Below are 22,618 nucleotides of genomic sequence, written 5' to 3'. Positions count from 1 at the left end.
GTGCCTGAAAAAACACAGCCTCAGAGTTTAATCTGTCCTTTCAAATCTTCTCAAGGTCTTCAGTGAACATCTTTTTCATGTGGGTTTCATATGTAAGACACAAGGTTCGGAGTACGCTCTCCAGTCACAGTGTCCATTCATTTCAGTGGATATTTCATAGCAAGAATAGTTACAATACCTTGAATTTGCTATTGACTAGGAGGTTTAAAAGCCACTTTCATTCTTTGGATGTCTGTCCATACACCACAAGTGTTACATTCATTTTAGTGAAAGAGAGACAAGGTACCTTTCAGGGAAAGTGACCATGCCATTTGAGGGATTATACGCACAGATACAATTATTAAAAGTATTTCATGGACAATCTATTAAGTATATTGCAATGAGAACTCCTGATGTACTCTGACAAGACAAAGGAAGTATTTCAAATGTACCCAGGGGAATAATACATAAATAAACCAGTTAGAAAATTCTGTGATTTTATAGGTAAACTGATTGTGTGGACTGTGGACCACTCTAATTCAACATTTAGGGGTCTTTAAAAGTGTTCATCATTGGGATAATTATTAGCAAAAGTTTTAAAAAACAAGTACCCACCAGGTAGAGCAATTTCTCAGGAATGCAATGTCCATCCAGTACTCCCACCCACCCATTGTCAATGAGAATTATCCCTTAAAGAGGCACAAAACAACCTGTATCCTCAGCTCAATTCTGTGGCTTTCCTTCTCTCTTTAGAACTGGTCAGGTTAGCGTTGGGTCATTGAAAAGGACATATCATTGAGTAATTTAAGGGGACAATCCATTTCAAAGGGTAATTCAGAGGTGTCAGAATCTGATTTATGGTCAGAGTGCATCTAGGAACTCGAAGGACGAGAAACTCAAGGTCATCGTTTGTACGCCCTGGTTCCATTATCCTGACTGACTCAGTGATGCGACTGTCACTGTAGCCGGATATACATTTAATTTACTCAGAGAGGACACTCCCTGATGTCTGCTTTGGCAATAAAAGGCCGGAGAGTGTGCAAAGCCTGCTTATTATCAGAGACAGATTCATTTTAGGGGCTTCAACTTCTATTGCTGTATTTTTGTCAGTCCTCATGCAATCCCATTACTTTTTCCTTGAGTCTTTCCTTTGGAAAGCTATGTAAATGGCTTTAATAGTTCTCCCAAGTGGTTTTCGAGTTGTAGTAATATCTGTGGTAATATCTTTCAGTTCCACGGCCTCAACATGATGCCATAGTTGTTTTAAGGTTCTATGTGTTTCAATGGTAGCTCTGTTCACATCTTAGCACAGGAGAATGGAGCTATCCAAAATCCTCCCTTACAGCAGATTAGTCTAAATCCTAATTGCTTTTTTTTTGCTGATCTACAGGATGCACAAGAGGAACGTTTTAGTTTTAGATTTAACCACAAGATAATACAAATACTGTAAGTTAAGATATTCCTCGCTGGTCTATGATTCACACCTCAAAACAAATACCACTTCAAAGAAATCGCCAAGCCAATTGCTTCAGATGCAATGACTCACGTGGAAGCTGTGGGTTCCCTGAAGTCAAGTGCCCCCCCCCCCCCCCCCAGCAAGACAATTAATGCCTTGGTTATAATAATAATACTGATCCCCAGCCCAGCATGTTTCCAAATTAAAGCTTGTGATCGTCTCTGATCCTCTGGTCTCTTCTAGGACATTGTGTTCCTTTTGGTGCTTCAACATTTACTACGGTGTTTGACTGAGCTTTGGCATGAAACAAGCACAGAGTCTAGCACGTCACTGTCAAATTAACACAATTTAGAGTTGTAGCATGATGTGTTGACCTTGTGTATTTTGACGTAAAATATAAACCATTTCTAATAGTTAGATTTGATCAATAGTGTAACGCAAAACTATAAGGTAGAACAAAAACTACTACTAAAAATATATAATGTTCCTACATACTGTACAACCTGTTCCTTCTCGTTCTCAGATATGTTATTTAAATAAAAACACCTGGAATAAATGAACAAATCAAAACCATTACAATCAAACATTTATGTACCATTATTCACCCTAGTCAACCTTGGCCAATGTCATCCCTATCAACATAAGGTTTTTCTCTACAATATACTTGAATATACTTGAAATATATATTGAACATTGAATATTTCAGTATACTTGAAAAAGGCCTAGCTTAATATGCCTGATCAAATACTAATATATTGATAAAATATATTCACAGTATGTGCTGTACAATGAAGGGTTAATCCCAGTTCTTATCATATCAACATGTACATTTGAGTCATTTAGCAGATGCTCTTATCCAGAGCGACTTACAGGAACAATTAGGGCTAAGTGCCCTGCTGAAGGCTCAAAACTACTTATGCTCTAAAGTGCATGGTACATTTGACGAAATATGTCCATATGACCAACTGTCAAGCAGATATAAATATGTTACTAACATAATTGTGTTGCATGACTGAGTTTGGTCAAAATTCTACACATAATAATTACAATTTCACAAATGGTTTTCGATGGTGGTTCATTGAACACACCATAAAACAATTGCTTTTCCTGTTACTCAATCTACATAACTGGAACCATGGCTCACCATCTGTGGTGCATATTGTTTAACTTTAAAATGTTTCTTCTTCTTCTTTTTTTGAAATACATTTCTCACACAAACTTTATGCATCGAGTGTGATTCTCAATTTCAAGTACCAAATATACAGTGATATATCTAACAAAATAACATGACGGCGTCGTTTGGCCTATCACAGCCATAGCCTATTATTTGTCCTCTCATCCAATACAAGAGTGTGCCATGCTATCGAAAAATGTTCTCTGCATTTCACCGTCATCTAACATTTAATTTCTTACATTGTAATCTGACGCTGGGTTTGGGTCTGTCCCAATAACCAGACAAAATGCGGAGCTAATGTTCTTGTGTGTGCCAGGTGTGAACAATAATAACAGTTATTTTCTATACATTTACATAGCCTTCCTCTACTCATGAACTGAATTGGATTCCTCAGTCTACAGCAATGTTTGCTGACTGGTCCAGAGGGTTATCTGCCTCAATTTAGTCAAATGTCAAATACAAATTTTCATCCAAACCATAGCTTGCCGGTCTCTGTGAGTGAAACGAGAAGTTTAAGAAACACTGTACTAGCTAGATCACCAGATCTGGTCTCTCAGCCAGTTTGAGGGCCTCGTGCATGCTGGCGGCGGAGAGTTTGCGGTTGATGTTCCTGTACCTGCAGAGTAGGATGTTACGGTAGGTGGTCCTCAGGTCCCTGTTGAAGAAGGCGTAGATGAAGGGGTTGATGAGGGAGTTGGCGTAGCCCAGCCAGAGCAGGAACCTCTCCACCCAGAGGGGAACGCAGCTACACTCCGGCCCGCAGATGAAGGGCCTGGCCGTGGACAGAAGGAAGAAGGGCAGCCAACAGACGGAGAAGGCCCCCACCACGATGCCCAGGGTGGCGGCCGCCTTCTGTTCCCGTTTGAAGATGGAGATGTTCTTCCTGTCGTTCTTCAGCAGACGAGAGAAACTGGCGCACTCCTCTACCTCCTTCTGGAGCTTAAGGGCCGCGGCCACGCAGTCAACACTGTTGCATTCGTCCTCCACCTTGGGGAAGCCTTGGATGGTGTGCTTGGCGGCACTCACCTTGGCCGCTCGGTAGATGTTGTAGTACATCATCAACATCACCGACATGGGGATGTAGAACGCGACAGCGGTGGAATAGATAGTGTAGCCCACGTCCTGGCTGATTAGACACACCTTGTCGTCGTTGACGTTCTGGGCCCAGCCGAACAACGGGGGAAGGGTGATGGAGGCCGACAGCAGCCACACAGACAGAACTATTTTGGCCATGCATCGCCCACTCTGTCGCACAGGGTAGGTCAAGGGTTTAGTTATGCCTAGGTACCTGTAACGGCAAAGAGATTTGTTTTAAATATTGAGAAGTCTTTGATCGAAGTAATATGATTGACAAAGTAATCACAGGATAGTATAGATTCCTCAAACTCAACTATGGACCTCGAAGCCAGTTCCACTGTGTTCTTTCATTGTTTCCCTCTAATCAGGGACTGACTTACCTGGGACATCAATGGTTGAATAAAAAAAACATAAGCAAGTCTGTTCATTGGTGCTAATTGCTGTTGACTTTTCTTATAAATGATACTAACCTGGATAAATAATGGTTTGGGGGAAGACAAAAAGAACATTTGCAATTTAATGGTTTTATTAGGGAGTCGAGACTGCATCTTGACTCACCTGTCTATGCTTATTACACACAGGGTCATGATTGATGCAGTGCAACACATCACGTCCATGGCAATAAAAACGTTGCAGAACACCTGTCCGAAGATCCACTGCCCCCCAATGAGGTCCGTGATGCTGACAAAAGGCATCACCGCCACCGCTATAGACAGGTCCGCGACCGCCAGGGAAACGATGAGATAATTGGAGGGCTGCTTCAGCTTCTTCACAAAGCACACGGATATCACCACAAGTAAGTTCCCGCAAATGGTGAGCAAAGTGAGCACAGTGAGAACTCCTCCGATAATAACCTTCTCCACATTCCCGTGGCTGAGAATCTGCATCCCGCATGTCGTGTCATTTTCCGTGGGGCTCAGAATTGGCAAAGTTGCAGTGGTTGTTTGGTGCGCCCTCAGCAGACGCAGATCCATCCCCGCTGTAGTCATACTGGTCCTGGCAAGTTCCTTCATCAGGTCTTTGGTCAAAGATGATCTCATGAGATTAATAAAATGTAATTGGTTCCATTCTTATATATTAATCCGTTATTAATAATGCATTGGGAATCCATCAATGCACAATGATTATTCCCCCCAATTTCATTTAATCATTTGTCTTTTCCATAATTTCCCCAAATTACCAGTCCCGGTAGTACCATTATCCATGCAGCGGCGCAAAGGCAGCAGGTTAATGGGATAGAGTAAATTAATAGGATAAACAGACTCCGGTTAACAAGCTTGGTTTGTGATACATTGTAAAATGTAAGGCAGTTCAATGGTGACCATCACGCGAGTGGCAAAGAACTCTGGAAATGTTGTATCGGCTAGACTGGAGGGAAATATACCGGGATGACGTCAGAAGAACCCGCAGAGGTGTAGGCTAGCCTAGTTAATCGTCGCCACAAAGTCATAATTATGGCTAAACCCCGCCTATTTCTACCATTTCTCTTCTTATAATCAGATTTTTAACCTAACCTTAACCCTAACCTTATCCACACTGCTAACCTTATGCCTAACCTTAAATTAAGACCATGAGTTTTTGGGATATAGACAATTTTGACTTTGTGGCTGTGCTAACTAGTGACAAACAGTCTAGTTGGAAATTATTCTATAAATATAAAGCATATGCATATCACAGAAGTTCACAGTTTATTTGGGGTTTTAGAATGGAGCAACACCATGTTGCCATTATTTTTACAATTTTTTTTACCAATTATAGCTAGTTTTTGTGTGTGCAAAAAGACAAAAATGCATGTGTGTGAGAGAGGGAGAGAGAGAGATTATTTACTGTTAACTGTTGACTTTTTATTGTTTATTTCACTTTTCTTTATCCATTTCACTTGCTTTGGCAATGTAAACATATGTTTCCCATGCCAACAAAGCCCCTTGAATTGATTTTAATTGAGAGAGATCGCGAGAGAGTATCAGATTTATGCACTTTGGCGCCACCCTGAGGCTTTATTATAGGTCAAAATGTTTTTACAATATCCACATTTTTTCCACACAGTCAAGTAGTAATTTTATTATATTTAGGATTGATATATTTACATGACAAGAGGCGCAATCTTAAAGTGGCAATCTGTAGTTGATGCATACATTTTGGGGGGACTTATAAATGAATGATATAGGCCTACCCATTGGTTCTTGAAGAATATAATTTAGAAATGCCTAATTAATTTAGTTCAACTGTCACACTCCATCAGAACCCAAAATATAAGATGGTTATACTCCAATGTTTGTAAACAAAGTAAATCTAAACAAACACTGTATAGCCTCATACCATGGTTAAAACTATAATTTTGATATAACGGATGGTCTTCCCTCAGTTTTTTACCAAAACAGGCTTTGTTATTGTCTGCGGATTGCCACTTTAAAGACTTCAGAAATGTGGGCTAGCTATTTTGTCTATTTATGTTTTAGATTTTTTTTTTACTGGGAAACCCCTGTGTCCCTATTAGACTAATCTCTCGTGGACATATTCTCGTGGACAGATTATTTTTTCGCGAGAGAGTTTTGCTTCTGGGTAACCGATATAATTATTAGGCTTACTTGTAGGTAGACTACAATGTTGCCTATTGTAATGATACGTGTTACATTGTTCCTATTAGGCCTACAGTGTAACAATGTAATTAATTAGCCCAGTTCGTGATAGGCTACACTACAAGATAATTACACAGTAGGCTAATAAACTGTCCATTTAGCCCAGTCAGTTAATGTGTAACAGTTAATGTGTAACTTCAACTGATTTGGACCATGGGAGATGGCAATAAGAAAAGTTTAAAAATGTAATTATTTTCCCCCAGGGAACATTTGGGGGATATACGAAACAGCCTGTACTATGACGTAGGCTGCCGGCTGTTTAACTCGGAAGCTGCTGCATGAGATGAGCATGAAGAAGCAAAATGAACGACAGTGACCTCAGCCGAATGTCCTAGCAGTTGTTGCATTGTTCCACTATCCACTTAGACGCAAGGGCCATCATTATTTTCTGTCGCAATAGATATTTACCAAATAGCCTGACATCGGTCCTTTTGAAGAAACATCGCGGAGGAAAGCGGATTAATTGTCTGAAACTGCCCGCTAGTGCTTTCCCTGCGCCCCCAAAAATGGATAACGTTAATGGCAAAGCATCGGATCAGAAAAGAGCAGTCGTTTGCCAAGATAATGGTTTGACAAATGGATTCCATCCTAGTAGTAGTAGTGGTGGTGGTGGTAGTGGACATAATGGAATTGAACATTTCCACGATCTTCAGGTCCAGGAAGACGTCCATAATAATGGGTCGCCTCCAAAGCGGTGTAGACTCAGAAAAAGAATGGATTCTGGCAAAAAGAGTAGACCGCGTAAGTAGAATACAATTTTAATACAACGTTTCAGCCTTGATGATAACTGTCATGTCGGCTGTACACATTCGGTCAAGTCTGCCTACACTTTCTAAGCATCCTCTCATAAATGTCAAACACAGCAGGGTTTTCTGTCAAAGCATTGATTGCACATAATTCGGTGTTTCCGATTACACATCGAAAGTGAAGATCGCCTGGATTTTCTATGGTGGCATCTCTCTTTCCATGAAACAATGAACTAGTCAGACTTGCTGCTGCATGATAAAATATCGCTTTGTGTTGCAAGGTTTTGCCAAGAATGTCAATAAGCAAGCCTACCCGCCCAATTCCCAAATGTATACTGTTTCTGTAACGAATAATCGGCATGTCTGCCTATGCTTGTAGAGAAATTATTTGTAGGCCTATTCCTGTATCCTCAAACTACATTCCAGCTATTTCTGAGAAATGCACCAATAATAAGAATCCAGCACCATAAATAAGTAATTCTGTATTGTTTATTAACATGTTTATCATATACTAATACAACAATCATATTATTTGACACAATGTAACGCTCCCGGTAATAGAACATGAGGTGTATCCTCCCTCCCCCCTTGCTATTGTGAGATCTTTGATGTTGTCCGTTGAACCATTTCATTGGTCGTTTCAAAGTCAGGAGGTGTGCTGAAATCGCTCCTGATATGAGAGCCAGCTCTTTTTGACCAATCAGCCGTCAGTACTTGCTTAAGGGGGTTGGCTGAAGAAACTAACAGAGCAGCCAGCTTTATTAACTGCACAGTATGTTTCTCTGTTTCCGCTATAACACTGTAAAACAAGTTTGTCACTCACCATGCCAGTTAAGTGTAGCCTGCTTTATTGCTGCGACGACATCATGCCACAATGCAATAGAGCTGATTGAGTGATACTACTACGTATAGCCCAAGTCTTGGATTGAAGTTTCTTTGACCATAAGCACTTTGACCTGAAGAACACAATGAAGCTTATTGTTAAAAAACCAGGTAAGCGTTTCTACTGTATTGTATTTTAAAGAGCTGAAATGTACTTATTTGCTTACTTTTATTTGCTTATTAACATCTCTTGCTACCTTGGCTGAATCAAATCTCAGCGGACAAACAGCAATTTTCCTAATTTCTTGAATACTGCAATGCTATACACTTTGGGCGTGCTTCTGGAACGATATGGCTGTTTTATTATCTGTGTGGTGAATGCATGCAGCTCCACCATTAGTCCAAGAGGTTGCTACACTATGCTGGCTTGTCTGTGTTCCTTTGGGCACTGTTCATATATGTCTGGAATCCAAACAGACAGCTTCTATTATATCATTGAATAGTAGTGATTGTGAACAATAGCTGCAAGTTGATAAAATGCACTTGGCATGAAGACAAAATACACATGTTTTCCCTCCAGCAGAGGAGCTATAGGAGGACGGGCTCATTGTAATGGCTGGAATGGAACCAATGGAACAGTCGATCGTGGTTTACATATGTTTGATCCGTTTGATATCGTTCCAATTATTCCATTACAGCCATTTCAATGAGCCTGTCCTCCTATAGCTCCTCCCTCCAGCCTCCTCTGCCCTCCAGTATGATCAATCGAATAAGCATAGTATGCATTGCTGATGTCGGCTTATTGGTAGTTCCCCTTATATGCAACAAACTGAATAGCAAATGGGGCTATGCTGTGCCAGTCACTCAACTATGAAAATATATGGCGTTAAATCCTTGACTTTTGTTGCACATTCATGTGAGTGTGACCACTGTAAGGCTCTGACTAGCTGCTGAGAACTTTGCTCTCTGGGTGGTGGAATAAACACACCTTTCACCTATAAGTGCTGCCAGTCACGGTGCCCTGGAAGTCACGGTGCCCATGGTGCCACAGATTCACAAAACCTTCTTAGGAAAACATTTCACAAAACCTTCTTAGGAAAACATTTCAAATCAAATTTTATTTGTCACATACACATGGTTAGCAGATGTTAATGCGAGTGTAGCAAAATGCTTGTGCTTCTAGTTCCGACAATGCAGTAATAACCAACGAGTAATCTAACCTAACAATTTCACAACAACTACCTTATACACAGAAGTGTAAAGGGATGAAGAATATGTACATAAATATATATGAATAAGTGATGGTACAGAACGGCATAGGCAAGATGCAGTAGATGGTATAGAGTACAGTATATACATATGAGATGAGTAATGAAAGGTATGTAAACATATAAAAGTGGCATTGTTTAAAGTGGCTAGTGATACATTTTTTACATCAATTTTTCAATTATTAAAGTATTATTATTATTATTAAAATAATTATTAACATGTATTTTTAACTGTTATTTTTTCCTTAACTATAGACTTATGAAGAAAGATAAGCAAAGTTGCTATTCCTCAAAAAGGTTATTGGAAATGTACTTGCACTATTTCTTATGTTTCTCCTTAAGCAAAAAGTTAAGAAGAAATCAGATTCTTGAAAATAAAAGTTATTGGAAATGTTGTTAATTCCAAGATAGCTAAACCCTTGTCTTAAACTCAGGGCAGTGAGAGAAAAAGATAATGAAAGCAATTGAACATGTTTAATTCACTCACATACTTCATCTGCAAGTTTCAGCATGGATCATTTTAAACCCAAGAACATGTTTTAGAACAGTAATCTCAGTAAGACATATGCTAGTATGATTGCCATTGCTAGCTAGATAGCTAGCTAAAATGGTTGCCTAACAACACACATCTTAAGAAGATTTGTAAGAGATATTTGAGGTTGTAAGAAAATCCTAAAATCTTAAGATATTGTTGAGGAATTGAACTCACAAACTATCTAATGAACTTCTTTTTGTTTCTTAAGAACTTTTTTACATTTTTACATAAGAAGTGTTTTGTGAATCTGGGCCCTGGTTACAGCCCTGGGCCCAGATTCACAAAACCTTCTTAAGAAGAAATGTCTTAACTGTCATTTTTTCTTTAACTATAGACTTAAGAAGAAAGTTAAGCAAAGTTGCTATTCCTCAAAAAGGTTATTGGAAATGTTATTGGGCTATTTCTTACGTTTCAAAAAGTTAAGAAGAAATCAGATTCTTGAAAATAAAGTTATTGGAAATGTTCATTCCAAGATAGCTAAACCCTTGTCTTAAACTCAGGGCAGTGAGAGAAAAAGCTCATGAAAGCAATTGAGACTGGGCTCAGACATTAACTGAGGAGTGGTAGAGTGGCATAGATGGAAACATTCAGTCAAATATTTCCTCTGTAAAATGATAGTGAAATCATTGCAAAGCCAGATCTGTCTGTAGCACCGCTGACCGATGTATTGAAATCAGGTGATTAAGTCAGTAAAGATTCCAGAGTATATACTCACACATTTACACAGATCAATACAAACATTTTATGTCAGGTTCCTCTACTAGAAATTGATTGTCCAACCCAGATTGCACCACCATTACACCTCTGATATCAACAATTACATCTCAAATTGGACTATTTTAAGCACCCAAGCATGTGTTTTGGTTACAGTTTTTCTGTAGCTTTGAACAGAGTTGAATGTAACCGGTCTGGTTTGTGGAATGAGCCATAAGGGACTTTACACCCCTCTGTCAAATGAAGTGCAATTGATTGAAAAGCCAGGGGGAAGGAACCAGTTTGCCTGCCTGTGTATTGACTACATACAGTATTCATTGTACTGTACACTCAGTAGTAAATTGAGGGTTGGGCAGACTCTCCAGGCAATCTTCTCTCCATGCTGGTGTTTCCATGGCAACAAAGCCCTCAGCTTTTGTTGCAGAATGAACACACTGCTGTGAATTTGAGGACCCCCTTCCTCCCCTCTCCCTTCCTCTCCTCTCCCTCCCTTCCTCCCTCTCTCCAAAAAAGAGAGGAAAATGTCAGTGATCGCTTAAAAGAAGACATGATGTGTGCATAGTATGACATGATGGTTTCGTCTTCAATGAAATCAAGTTAGAAAATGCAACATAGGTCTGCACGGTTGATTGGTAGGCCTGACCTATATGGAGCAATAGCTTAGTTGTGACATGGACAGAACACTATAGCCCTCTCTTTTGAGAGCTTGTGTATCCATTTGTTGAAAGATAATTTAGCATAACTTCTAAAGAGCTAAACAGTACTTTTCTACAGATAACGGTGACCAAGCTCCAATTCATCTCTTAAAAACCTTTTGTTTTCTATTCCAGCCTTCCCCTGGTTTGGGATGGACATCGGCGGCACCCTGGTGAAGCTGGTCTACTTCGAGCCCAAGGACTTCACGGCGGAGGAGGAGGAGGTGGAGAGCCTGAAGAGCATCCGCCACTTCCTGACCTCCAACGTGGCCTACGGCAACACGGGCATCCGCGATGTCCACCTGGAGCTCAAGAACCTAACCATGTGCGGCCGGAAGGGAAACCTGCACTTCATCCGCTTCCCCACCCAGGACATGCTAGGCTTCATCCAGATGGGCCGAGATAAGAACTTCTCCAGCCTGCACACCACACTCTGCGCCACTGGCGGAGGGGCCTACAAGTTTGAGGACGACTTTAGGATGGTGTGTGATGGTTGGAGGAACTATTGGGTGTTGTCAGACAGGGAAACTGACTGATAGTGACAGACGATGTGTATTTGTTTGTTATTGCATGTTATTACATGTGTCATTAGTCAGTTAAAGATTGCGTGGCATGATCATTGAAGGCAACATGGTTTCTCATGTGATTAGATGAGAGTTGATGTATGTGGTTGGTTCAGACTCACCTGGTCTAGTTACAGACAGCTCATGCTCAAACTTGGAGCAGTTACCATTGCATATCAAAACCACTCCAGTTTCTACTCCTGCCCTAAAGTCTTATACATCTTCTGCTTTCCATCTCCCAGATCGCCAACCTAAAGCTCCAGAAGCTGGATGAACTGGACTGTCTCATCCAGGGTCTTCTCTATGTGGACTCAGTGGGGTTCAATGGCCATCCAGAGTGCTACTTTTTCGAGAACCCCTCCGACCCCGAGAGTGAGAACTGTGTCAAGAAAACGTGTTGCCTTGACAACCACTTCCCCATGTTGTTGGTCAACATTGGCTCAGGCGTCAGCATGCTGGCAGTCTATTCAAAGGACAACTACAAACGGGTCACAGGCACCAGGTAAACAAATGTAATCTGTTGCTTCTAGGCAAACCAAGGTAATCGTTTGTCATTCAATGTCATGATAGCTGTATGTATTTGATCTGATAACACAGGTCTGTCACAATACCTTTGCTTGCATCCTTTTGTATTCGATGTATTCATGTTTTGAGTGTAGATAAGTTACCATGGATCATAACTTAGACAAATATAACTTTACAACTGTGGGAAAAAATGGTTGAATCAATGTTGTTTCTATGTAATTTCAACCAAAAAATGCAGTGTTCTTATATAATCTTATTTAACGTTGAATCAAAGTGGAAAAATGCATGGATTTGAAAAAAGTCATCAAAGTAAGGGAATTTTAGAATTTAGTTTTTTCACCAAACTTCTACCTAAATCCAATGACACAGTGCCATTTTTTTTCTCACATTGAATTCACGTTAGTTGACAACTCAACCAAATGTAAACCAAAACTAGACGTAGAAATGATGTCTGTGCCCAGTGGGTTGTTTCCTGCAAGCAAAACAGATGTGTACAACCCATAGAGTAGTAGCTCACATAATTGCCTGCCCCCCACAGTTTGGGAGGTGGGACGTTCCTAGGCCTATGCTGTTTGCTGACTGGCTGCGAGACATTTGAGGAGGCCTTGGAAATGGCGGCGAAGGGGGACAGCAGCAACGTGGACAAACTGGTGAAGGACATCTACGGAGGAGACTATGAACGCTTCGGTCTCCAGGGGTCTACTGTTGCATCTAGGTGAAGTTTAAGATAACTAATACCTCAAGTAACCGTATGCTTTGAAAACAGAGTATTATGGAAACTAACCCAATTCAATCATTTATTGCAGTTTTGGTCATATGATGAGCAAGGAGAAGCGTGACAGCATCAGTAAGGAGGACCTAGCCCGAGCCACTCTCGTCACCATCACCAACAACATTGGCTCTATTGCTCGTATGTGTGCGGTTAATGAGGTACAAAGGCAAAGATTGTTATCAAATTCCATTTTACTTCGTTGAGTCATTCTAATAGTGTGACTATACACGTAACTGAAAAGAATAATGGAAACCCTTTGTTGGGGTTTCTTTTATTTTGTCAGTTACCTGTAGCACACTGGGGTGTGACAGAAGGGTAAAAGTTCTCACAAAGTTATTTTCTTTCATCATAAAACAAAGGAGTGAAGTGGACAGCCAGTGTGATGGATGATGGGAATGGACTCTGTGTGCTTTCAGCTTCTTTACAGTGTTGCCTTGTGGCATGGAGATCAAGCAGCATTGTACAGGGCTATCAAAGCACACAGAACATCAACAGTAAGCTTTCTGACACAAATCAAGAGCTTGGGACTAAGTTTCTATCTGCATTTTTGTCAAAATGTAGTTATTGACATAGCCTTGTTCTGTACGATGTTCTCTACCTACAGAATATGGTACTCTAAATAGCTAATTTCATGTTAAATTCAAAAGGATACAAGATAAAATTGCTGACACCATTCAAACCAATGAGGTTTCGGAACATTAATAAAGCCAATTATCTCAGAATCATATTTTTTCAGGTAGAACCTTAGGGGGCTTTTTCTGAGCTCTGGTGCGTTTAACCGCTTAGTTCGGTGTGTTTGGACTGGTGTGAACACTATCCGCACTCGCGAGCACACTAAATAGTGCACTAAACAACGCACCGTGGTTCGCTCAAAAAGGATGGTCTCAGTCCGATTCAATTCGTACTGTGGTGCAGTTCACTGCAAGATCATCTGCCCCTTGAGCAACCCCATTGTAATGTTTTGAGTGCAATGTACACAAGTACATTTGATTCAGCTTTCTAGCTACCTATGCATGTGGAGTACAGTGTATGAATTGGAGGAAGTCTTACGACGTCCCTGCACAGTGCACCGCTTTTTTTGCTTTGGTGGATTGTTATTTAGAATGAGTAGTCTTGTCATTCTGGCAGCTCCGTAACTATGTAATTAACAGAAGTTGAGCCGTTCATTATTGGCTATTGCTCAACCTTTCTCTCTCTTGCTGCTGAGTCACTGAAGCTTAAGACAGATTCTACTGCTGCTACTTCAGGTTTTCTTCCCTATTTCATTTTAATTCTTTTATTTAACTAGGCAAGTCAGTTAAGAACAAATTATTATTTTACGATGGCCTACCCGGGCCAAACCCTAACCCGGACGACGCTGGGCCAATTGTGCGCTGCCCTTTGGGACTCCCAATCATGGCCGGTTGTGATACAGCCCGGGATCGAACCAGGGTGTGTAGGGATACATCTAGCACTGAGATGCAGTGCCTTAGACTGCTGCGCCACTTGGGAGCTCTAGATGGCAGCCAAACACCCATCTATGCTATTAATCTGAGAGCAGGCCCCAAGGTCTTCAAACATATATTTTTGTGGACATATCTTACTTTTAAAATATCTTACTTTTAAAATATATCATTCTATCTTGCGTTGTGAAAGTCATTCTAAAAAAGTCTGGTTTACAAATGGTTCAATGTTGTCTTTCAGAAAATTGAAAGAGTGGTGTTTGTTGGGAATTTCCTGAGAATCAATACTGTGTCAACGAAGCTGCTTGCTTATGCCATGGATTTTTGGTCCAAAGGACAATTAAAAGCTCTCTTCTTAGAGCATGAGGTAAGTAGTTTGCGATATGGTCATATGCTCATTGAAATGCATTGATCTAAGGGCAGTGTCACTGAGTCACTTCACAATGCTATTATAAAGTATGTGTAGTGTGAGGAACGTTTCTATGCTCGAAGGGGCCGATTCAGACTTAGGAAATCGATGCTTTTTTACGCGTTTTTATTTAAGCACTTCAAATGCGCCGAATACAACAGGTGTAGACCTTACCGTGAAATTATTACTTACAAGCCCTTAACCAACAAGGCATTTTAAGAAAATATTTACTAAATAAACAAATAAAAAGTAACACAATAAAATAACAATAACTAGGCTATATACAGGGGTACCGGTACCGAGTCAATGTGCGGGGGTACAGGTTAGTCGAGGTAATTTGTACATGTAGGTAGGGGTAAAGTGACAATGTAATGGTATGGGTGGCCATTTGATTAATTGTTCAGCAGTATTTATGGCTTGGCTCAGTAGTATTTAGACTTACATTATGCAGGTGTCTAACCCGCTTTGCGGGTGTGGCTCCCTTACGCCCGCTAAAAACCCTAGGGTTTTCAGTACATTTGCCTAAAGCCATCCCTTTAAATATGGTGTACCTTTAATTCGATTTTTCTCAAGACTCACAAGAATAAATTGAAAGAATGGTTTCTGAATATTAGAGATCAATGAAAGAAAGCCATCTAAATATATGTATATTCGTCTCTGTTTCCACACCAATTGGTAGATGCAAAAATACTCTGATCTTGTAAATTATTTAGGGTTCAGAAAGTATTTATGTATAAGGGGGAAGAAAACTGGTTTGGAGAGCGTGTATGCACAAAATATATTGGTGAATCAAAGATACAGTTTGATTCTTCCTGAAAGTTGCCATATTCAATTGTTCAATCCATTAAATATTGGATGGTGAAAAAAGTGTAAAATAGGGGTTGAACAATAGTTCTATAAATCTACTCTAATCCTCACTAATCATGGAACTGTGATGACAAAGATCCAGTCGTCGTGTCGTCGTGAACCGTATGGCAGGTTTAAACTGCTACGTGTGGTATGTGTTCCATAATGATTCCAATAGGCTACATGTCCCAAATTATTGCACAACTTGTAATACGTTAGCCTAATATGATCCACTATTGCTAGTGACTCTCATGAACAACCACACGGACCTGACAGAGGAAGGAAAGGTCAACTAATGATGGAATGGAATCATGCAAAAAATGTAGGCTACAAATTGAAACTAACACTCAGTGACAGTTATAAATGCATGTGGCACAGGAGGCTGCTGAGGGGAGGACGGCTGGAATGGAGAGAATGGAATGGTATCAAACACATGGAAATCATTTGTTTGATTAGTTCGATTACCATTCCATTCATTCCGTTCCAGCCATTACTATGAGCTCGTCTTCCCCAATTAAGGTGCAACCAGCCTCCTGTGGTATGTGGGTATTACTAACGGTGGCTACCGATAGTGGCTGATATTTAACGTGATCGGCTGAAATAGAAAACAGAATATAATTAAACATTTGAGAGTGCACCAAGGTTCAATTTGGCGCGACATTGCTCATGTCGATGCCCTGTGATCACGTGAACTAGGCTGCAGTAGGCTACCCATTCGGGTTGCGTCTCCAAGTTTCGTCCCTGCAAGCTAATAGACCGTACAGTAAAAATTCTGCTTAACGTCACAGCATCTTATGTTGAATGTGCTTTTCAGTTCGCTGACTGGCTTCACATTTGTCTCCAGCGATCATAAGAAAATGTCAATCTGAAACAATTATCATTTATATTTACAATCTGCTTATCTGAACATATTACTTTCTCATCAATAGCTCTAATCAATTTGTAAATTACAGTGCATGGAGAATGGTGTTATTTATATCGGGGGGGAAAAGTTGATGTTTTTCCACTTGGAACCTTTTTCATGCTTTCTTCGCGCGTAAAGGTGATGGAATTATGAGGGAATTAAGTCAAGGTTATAATATGGCGTATTTGTAGACACCTTTGCCACACCTCCATTTCTGCTATCTCCACCCCAAACGAATACCTGGCTGGCACATGTTTCCCCATGCTTCAGTTCAAAGGTCAGAATGCGTGCAGAGAGGATAGAATGTGTGAAAATAATTACGTTTAGTTTATGCAAGCAGCACACTTGTTGTTGTTTTAGTCTCCTAATTGTACCATGAAAAGGTTAAACAACAGATCATCTGCGTATGTTTGGATAGGTTACAATTGAGTGCTGAGCAGGAATCTCAAGGTTGCTGATGATAATATCCTGGTCAAATACCTGATCAGATAATGAACTGACCTGAGCCCTCTGTGTTTTTCAGGGTTATTTCGGGGCCGTCGGTGCCTTCCTGGAGCTACTGAAAATGACGGACGACCTTTAAGACAGACAGACGGATGCAGACGAAACCCTAACTCTCACCACAAGACGCTGCTGCTCTACAGTTCCGGAAAAGCCACTGACTGGCCAAAATGGTAGAAAAGCCACTGACTGGCCAAAATGGTAGAAAAGCCACTGACTGGCCAAAATGGTGGAAAAGCCACTGACTGGCCAAAATGGGGAAAAGCCATTTGAATAATTTAACTGTTTTAAGAGGTTCTGCTAATTATCCTCCTCCTTGTCTGCTGATGTTTTAGAAAACAGATTTTTAATATTATGAATATAGGCTGGAGGAGATGAGGTTGGCATTTTGTTTGCCACTTTAAAGTAAACATTTGTGGTACTTCCTGTTTAAAAAAATCCTAACTGTATATTGTGTGCTTAAGCCAAACGCTACTGGTCCCTGATCGTATGTGTGTTTTGGTTCCATATTTGTTATTTTTACAAGATGTAAGTAGTTAAATTGATCTTTAAATTTGGAGCGTTAGCTTTCAACTAGCCTTCAGACTTTTTTCTAATCAGTCATCCTAACCCATTGTTCTGTGATATGATTTGAGATATAATCAAATGTATTATCCTCCTGTTCATGTGAATAGTAAGCCGTTACTATATCAACTGCTTCTGTCAACCCATCATTTGTGGTTTGGCCAATTTGTGAAATTTTGACCATTTAAGCAGTAGCTAAATTTGACATAAAATGTTGCGAGTTGATTTTGTATAATAATACGCTGCAATACCTCATAGAACATTTTACATAATGGATATTTTTTTATCAGTAGCAGTGGAATGACCAGTTCCCCAAATCCTTCCTCTGCATTCACTTTAATGCAGTATTCTGTCTCTCCTTCCCTGTTCCATGCCTTGTAATTCTGTCACTGTTTTAATGAAACTGTTCACTTTGGGACCAAGCATTCAGTACTAAATGATCCTTGGAAACTTCACAAAGTAGATGTTCCTCAGAAATGACGACTCACTGGCATGGACTAGCCTAGCAGGTGTGATACAAAGTGTCCTTTGTGAGTCCAAACCTTTACATGAAGGAACTTTTTAAGAGTTCTAAAAAAAAAAGTTAATTCTACAGTTCTGTTTTCATTCTCATCAAAGAGGGTGTCCATTTATGCCTGACTTCCAACCTGTAATAATCAGTATGTGTTTTATGATTGTAATTTAATATGTATTGGATGTACTGTATTGAGTACTCTAGTCGAAAGGAGATTTGATTCTCCTACGGTATCTCTTGGTTAAATTTCATGACATTTCATGATGGCATTTTGGTTTCAAGTGAAACTGCATAGCTGGCCTGTGAACCGCTGTGTGCTGCATCCCCTTCTGCCTTCCTGCCCTCTTCAGAGGGTCCCGTGACCATCCTCCTCTTCCAAACGATACACCCAGGTTGCGTCTAAAATGGCACCCTTTTCCCTATAGTACGATACTTTGGAACAGATCACACGGTTCCCTATATGGTGCACTACTTTTGACCAGGTCCCATGATTTTGGTCAAAAGTAGTGCACTGTTGAGGGAATATGGTGCCATCTTGGACTCGTACCCAGACTGACTTAGCTAATATCATACATTTTTATTTTTAATCCCAATGCAACCTGTGGGAGTTTTCAGATGTACGTTAGGACAGATGTTCAAATGTGCTTTATGCTTTATTACTGTATAGAACATGGCGAATAATAATATATGTAACTCAGAACCTGATTGAACTGGATTACTGACCTGGGCCTTGCTATATATTCAGCCGTGCTTCATTGTCGTCATTAAAACTGTTCTCTAAACTGTTTTGTCTAACCTGATGAGATGTTGAGTTTGTTGCATTCACATCCTGATGTACCGCCTTTTCCTGTTGTGCCTATAACACTTGCTTAGTGAAGAAGGTAAAGTATTTTGTGACGCGTACAGTGCCTAGTGAAAGTCTACAGACCCTTGCACCGCTTTCACATTTTGCTGCCTTCATTTTCAAACTATAAAGAGATTACGTTGAGACGTTCTCCCACGGATCTACACAAGCATTTAGTTTCACCCGCAATAATATCTTGTAAATATGTGTATGTGACCAATACATTTGATTTTGATTTGTATTTTTTAGCTACTTCACATTTTCAAAGAGAAATTTGAAATTTTCTGAAATTAATAAAAAACAAAGAAGTCTTGATTGCAAAGATCTTCACACCCCTTCCTACACATCTAAAATACTTTTAGTAGCAAATACTTTAATCAAAAAAATGACAATTTGTTGAATGAGATCCATCTGTTTGCAAAAGTAGTGGTTCTCGTGATTGAATAACAACTCCCCCTGTCTGTGTAAGGTCCCTCAGTTGGATAGTGAATGTCAAACAATGATTGAACCTCAGAGCTACCGATGAGATTTATGAGCATGTCTGGGATACATTTTTATACAGGCATAATGGAACCTTTATTTAACTAGGCAAGTCAGTTAAGAACAAATTCTTATTTACAATGACGGCCTAGGAACAGTCGGTTAATTGCCTTGTTCAGGGGCAGAACGACATATTTTTACCTTGTCAGCATGGGGATTTGATCTAGTAACCTTGCTAGGTTACTGGCCTAACACTGTAACCACTAGGCTACCTGCCGGGGAAGGTTAAGAAATAACTCCAAGCCACCTTATGATTACACCCTAGATCAGGCAAGATTGTGCAAGGCGGTATTGAAGGTGTCCCTGCTGTCACTTTGACTACTCCAATTTGTTTCTTGACATGCACACACACCTACATTATAAACGTTCATTTGTAGGCTAGGTTGAAGCAACCTCATGATGGGTATAGGGAATGGTCGAGAATGGGAATATCACCGACAGTGACTGGGGAGTTCGTAAGGATCAAAGAAACTTGAAACACTAGAATGGTTTTCCAAGAGTTGCGTGCTTCTGAGTGGTCCAGTCTCAATGCTGCCTTAAATATGTTTGAAAATCAGAGTTTGTCAGGATCAAAAGAAATATGAAAGGAGCAAAGCCCAGGTAAAAAGTTAGAGGAAAACCTACCTCAGTCTTTTGAAAACCCTGGGATAGAGTTTTATTTTTAGGGACAGTTGCACAAATTTGTATGCAAAAGACACACCAGAATGGCTTTCCAAGAGGTGCTGGGTGTTCCTTAGTGGTCTAGTCTCAGTGCTGACTTAAATCTGCTTAAATATCGCTGTCCATCAATGACAATGTCCATCAATGACTCCCATCAAAACTGACTGAATCTAATTGAATAATTTTTTACATAAAAATTGAAGGCAGCTAAATTTAAAAATTGTTCAAGGGGTGTGTAGACTTTCACTAGGCTCTGTATATTGCTACGTATAGCGTACTCACTGAACTGTATATCAGAGACTTGCACATGGACTTTGGCATTCCTGTCTGACCACTTTAACTTCCAAATGTCATGGGATGCCTTTGATTATAGAGACTAGGCATAACCTCTGATTGACCACTGAAACCTCTGGTAGTCCAGCCTCCATTTTGTTCTGACTTCACTTTGTTATGTTATGGAGTGAGTGGTTCAGGGTTCTTTTGGGTGTGGCACGTTATGAAAACAGTGTTTTATGATGTGTGTGTGCGCCCGTGGGGTTGGGGAGTAACTGATTACATGCAATCAGTTACATGTAATCGGATTGGGTGTGGCAAATTATGAAAACTGAGTGTTTTATGTTGTTTGTGTGTGTGTGTGTGTGTGCGTGCGCCTGCAGGGTTGGGGAGTAACTGATTACATGCAATCAGTTACATGTAATCTGATTACAAACAAATCTGTCACTGTAATCAGTTACGTTACCAGCAAAAATATTGTAATCAGATTACAGATACTTTTTAGAAACTGGATGATTACTTCTTGGATTACTTTTAAATTCAGAAAGGAGTTTTGCAAAAAAAAAAAGACAGCTTTCTGTTTTCTCAATGACATTCAATTCAGCATTGAAAAAAGGTGCAAGTTTAAGTTTGCTCCACCTGAGCGAGTCTGACCACAAGTCAGAGGCCACTATGATAACACACCAAATGCTTTTGATGGATCCTTTTTGTCTTCTTCTAATGCCTCTTAAGGGGAAAGTAATCCAAAAGTAACTGAAAGTAATCAGATACCATTACTGAGTTTAGGTAACTAGTAACTAGAAAGTAACCTTCCCAAGCCTGTGTGTGCGCACGTGTATGCAGGTGTGTGTTTTTGTGTTGGAGAGGTCTGCGTGTGCCTGAGAGCTCCTTGAAACCTTTTTTTTGTTGAGCATTTGCACACCCATTGTGTAATAAAGTATTTACTAAAAGAAGAACGTTTCCTTTCATTTTTTCCAATATGTCAAAACATGACTATTACAGCCCCCTCCCTTCAGGAATTTGGGGGCTAAGGAATGTGCTATCTTATTGTTTGTAACAAGTACAAAGATGAATTAAGGTGTTATACAGTATGTGGGGTTGTTTGTGAATGGAAATTTGAACGGGTTAACTCTGTTTCAGCTATGAGAATTTAGAGAATGTATCTGTCCTCGTCTGTCCCCTATCTGTTTTGCTATCCATCTTGACATACCATGCAGATAGCCTACATTGGTAAAGACACTCCTCCTATGATTTCACGTTACATACGTATTGTGGCTCTGTTGATTAAACAAAACATCTGGAAAAAATTATGTTTGAATTATGCAAAATGTAAATCAATATGAGCCCTTATTGTTTGTTTTCATTTAAGGAGATTATTCTGTTCCACAAAATGATGTATATAAAATGGTGTAATTTATTCACATGATTTCGAAATAAATCTAACCATTTATGTTCCTATAGACATATTAGGAGGATATAACCATACCGGTTGCTTGTACATAATGTTAACTCGCAGGCCTTACAAAATGTGAGCAGTGGCTGTATTAAATTCAAATAAGAGCTCTATAGGAACAAGCAAATAAAATTATTCTAAAGTTTAAATGTTGACTGAGTAGTGTTAGCGATAAAGTGGTCTTACTGAATATTGCTACACCTGGAGAAAACAGAACCAATTCCTTTGAAATTATTCCCAGTTCAATACATAATAACTTTAAATACATCAACACCAGTGAAGGCTCCTCAGAGGAGGACCATCCTACTCAGTGAATTTCATGCAAATTAAACTAGAGAAATATTTAAAAAGTAATAATTTTCAAATAAAAATATACTAAATATATACATATGTCACCAAACAATATACTAAAACACACTGTTTTGCAATGAAGGACTACAGTATCCTCAACTGCACTCTCTGGGGAGGCACCATGGTGTAGCTGGAGGACAGCTAGTTTCCATCCTCCTCTGGTCACATTGACTTCAATGCATAACCTAGGAGGCTCATGGTTCTCACCCCCTTCCATAGACTTACACAGTAATTATGACAACTTCCGGAGGATGTCCTCCAATCTATCAGAGCTCTTGCAGCATGAACTGAGATGTTGTCCACCCAATCTGAGAATCTGATCTGAGAATGAATCTATTTCTGAAAGCATAAA

General features: G+C 39.9%; 2 protein-coding genes across 4 annotated transcripts; one reads left to right on the top strand and one right to left on the bottom strand.

The window, feature by feature from the left end:
- Nucleotides 1-2,008: 2,008 nt before the first annotated feature.
- Nucleotides 2,009-6,575, bottom strand: LOC129830018 (5-hydroxytryptamine receptor 7-like). Its single transcript, XM_055892203.1, has 2 exons — nucleotides 4,245-6,575; nucleotides 2,009-3,897 (listed from the first exon to the last, which is right to left on the bottom strand). The coding sequence occupies exons 1-2, from the start codon at nucleotides 4,724-4,726 to the stop codon at nucleotides 3,141-3,143; spliced, it is 1,239 nt and encodes a 412-aa protein (XP_055748178.1). The 5' UTR covers nucleotides 4,727-6,575; the 3' UTR covers nucleotides 2,009-3,140.
- Nucleotides 6,576-6,613: 38 nt separating this feature from the next.
- pank1b (pantothenate kinase 1b) lies at nucleotides 6,614-18,930 on the top strand. Of its 3 annotated transcripts, none has more exons than XM_055891906.1 (7): nucleotides 6,618-7,066; nucleotides 11,241-11,587; nucleotides 11,911-12,170; nucleotides 12,732-12,908; nucleotides 13,000-13,123; nucleotides 14,649-14,774; nucleotides 17,090-18,930. In XM_055891906.1, the coding sequence occupies exons 1-7, from the start codon at nucleotides 6,832-6,834 to the stop codon at nucleotides 17,147-17,149; spliced, it is 1,329 nt and encodes a 442-aa protein (XP_055747881.1). In that variant the 5' UTR covers nucleotides 6,618-6,831; the 3' UTR covers nucleotides 17,150-18,930. The 3 variants fall into 3 exon arrangements, with proteins under 3 accessions (XP_055747959.1, XP_055747881.1, XP_055748047.1); XM_055892072.1 differs by lacking the exon at nucleotides 6,618-7,066 and adding an exon at nucleotides 7,410-8,064; XM_055891984.1 differs by lacking the exon at nucleotides 14,649-14,774 and having other exon boundaries at nucleotides 6,614-7,066.
- The last annotated feature ends 3,688 nt before the right edge of the window (nucleotides 18,931-22,618 follow it).

This window comes from Salvelinus fontinalis, chromosome 1 (assembly GCF_029448725.1).
Source record: "Salvelinus fontinalis isolate EN_2023a chromosome 1, ASM2944872v1, whole genome shotgun sequence".
Lineage (NCBI taxonomy): Eukaryota > Metazoa > Chordata > Actinopteri > Salmoniformes > Salmonidae > Salvelinus > Salvelinus fontinalis.
The sequence above is the reverse complement of the archived record's forward strand: the minus strand, read 5'-3'. Positions and strand labels throughout refer to the sequence as shown.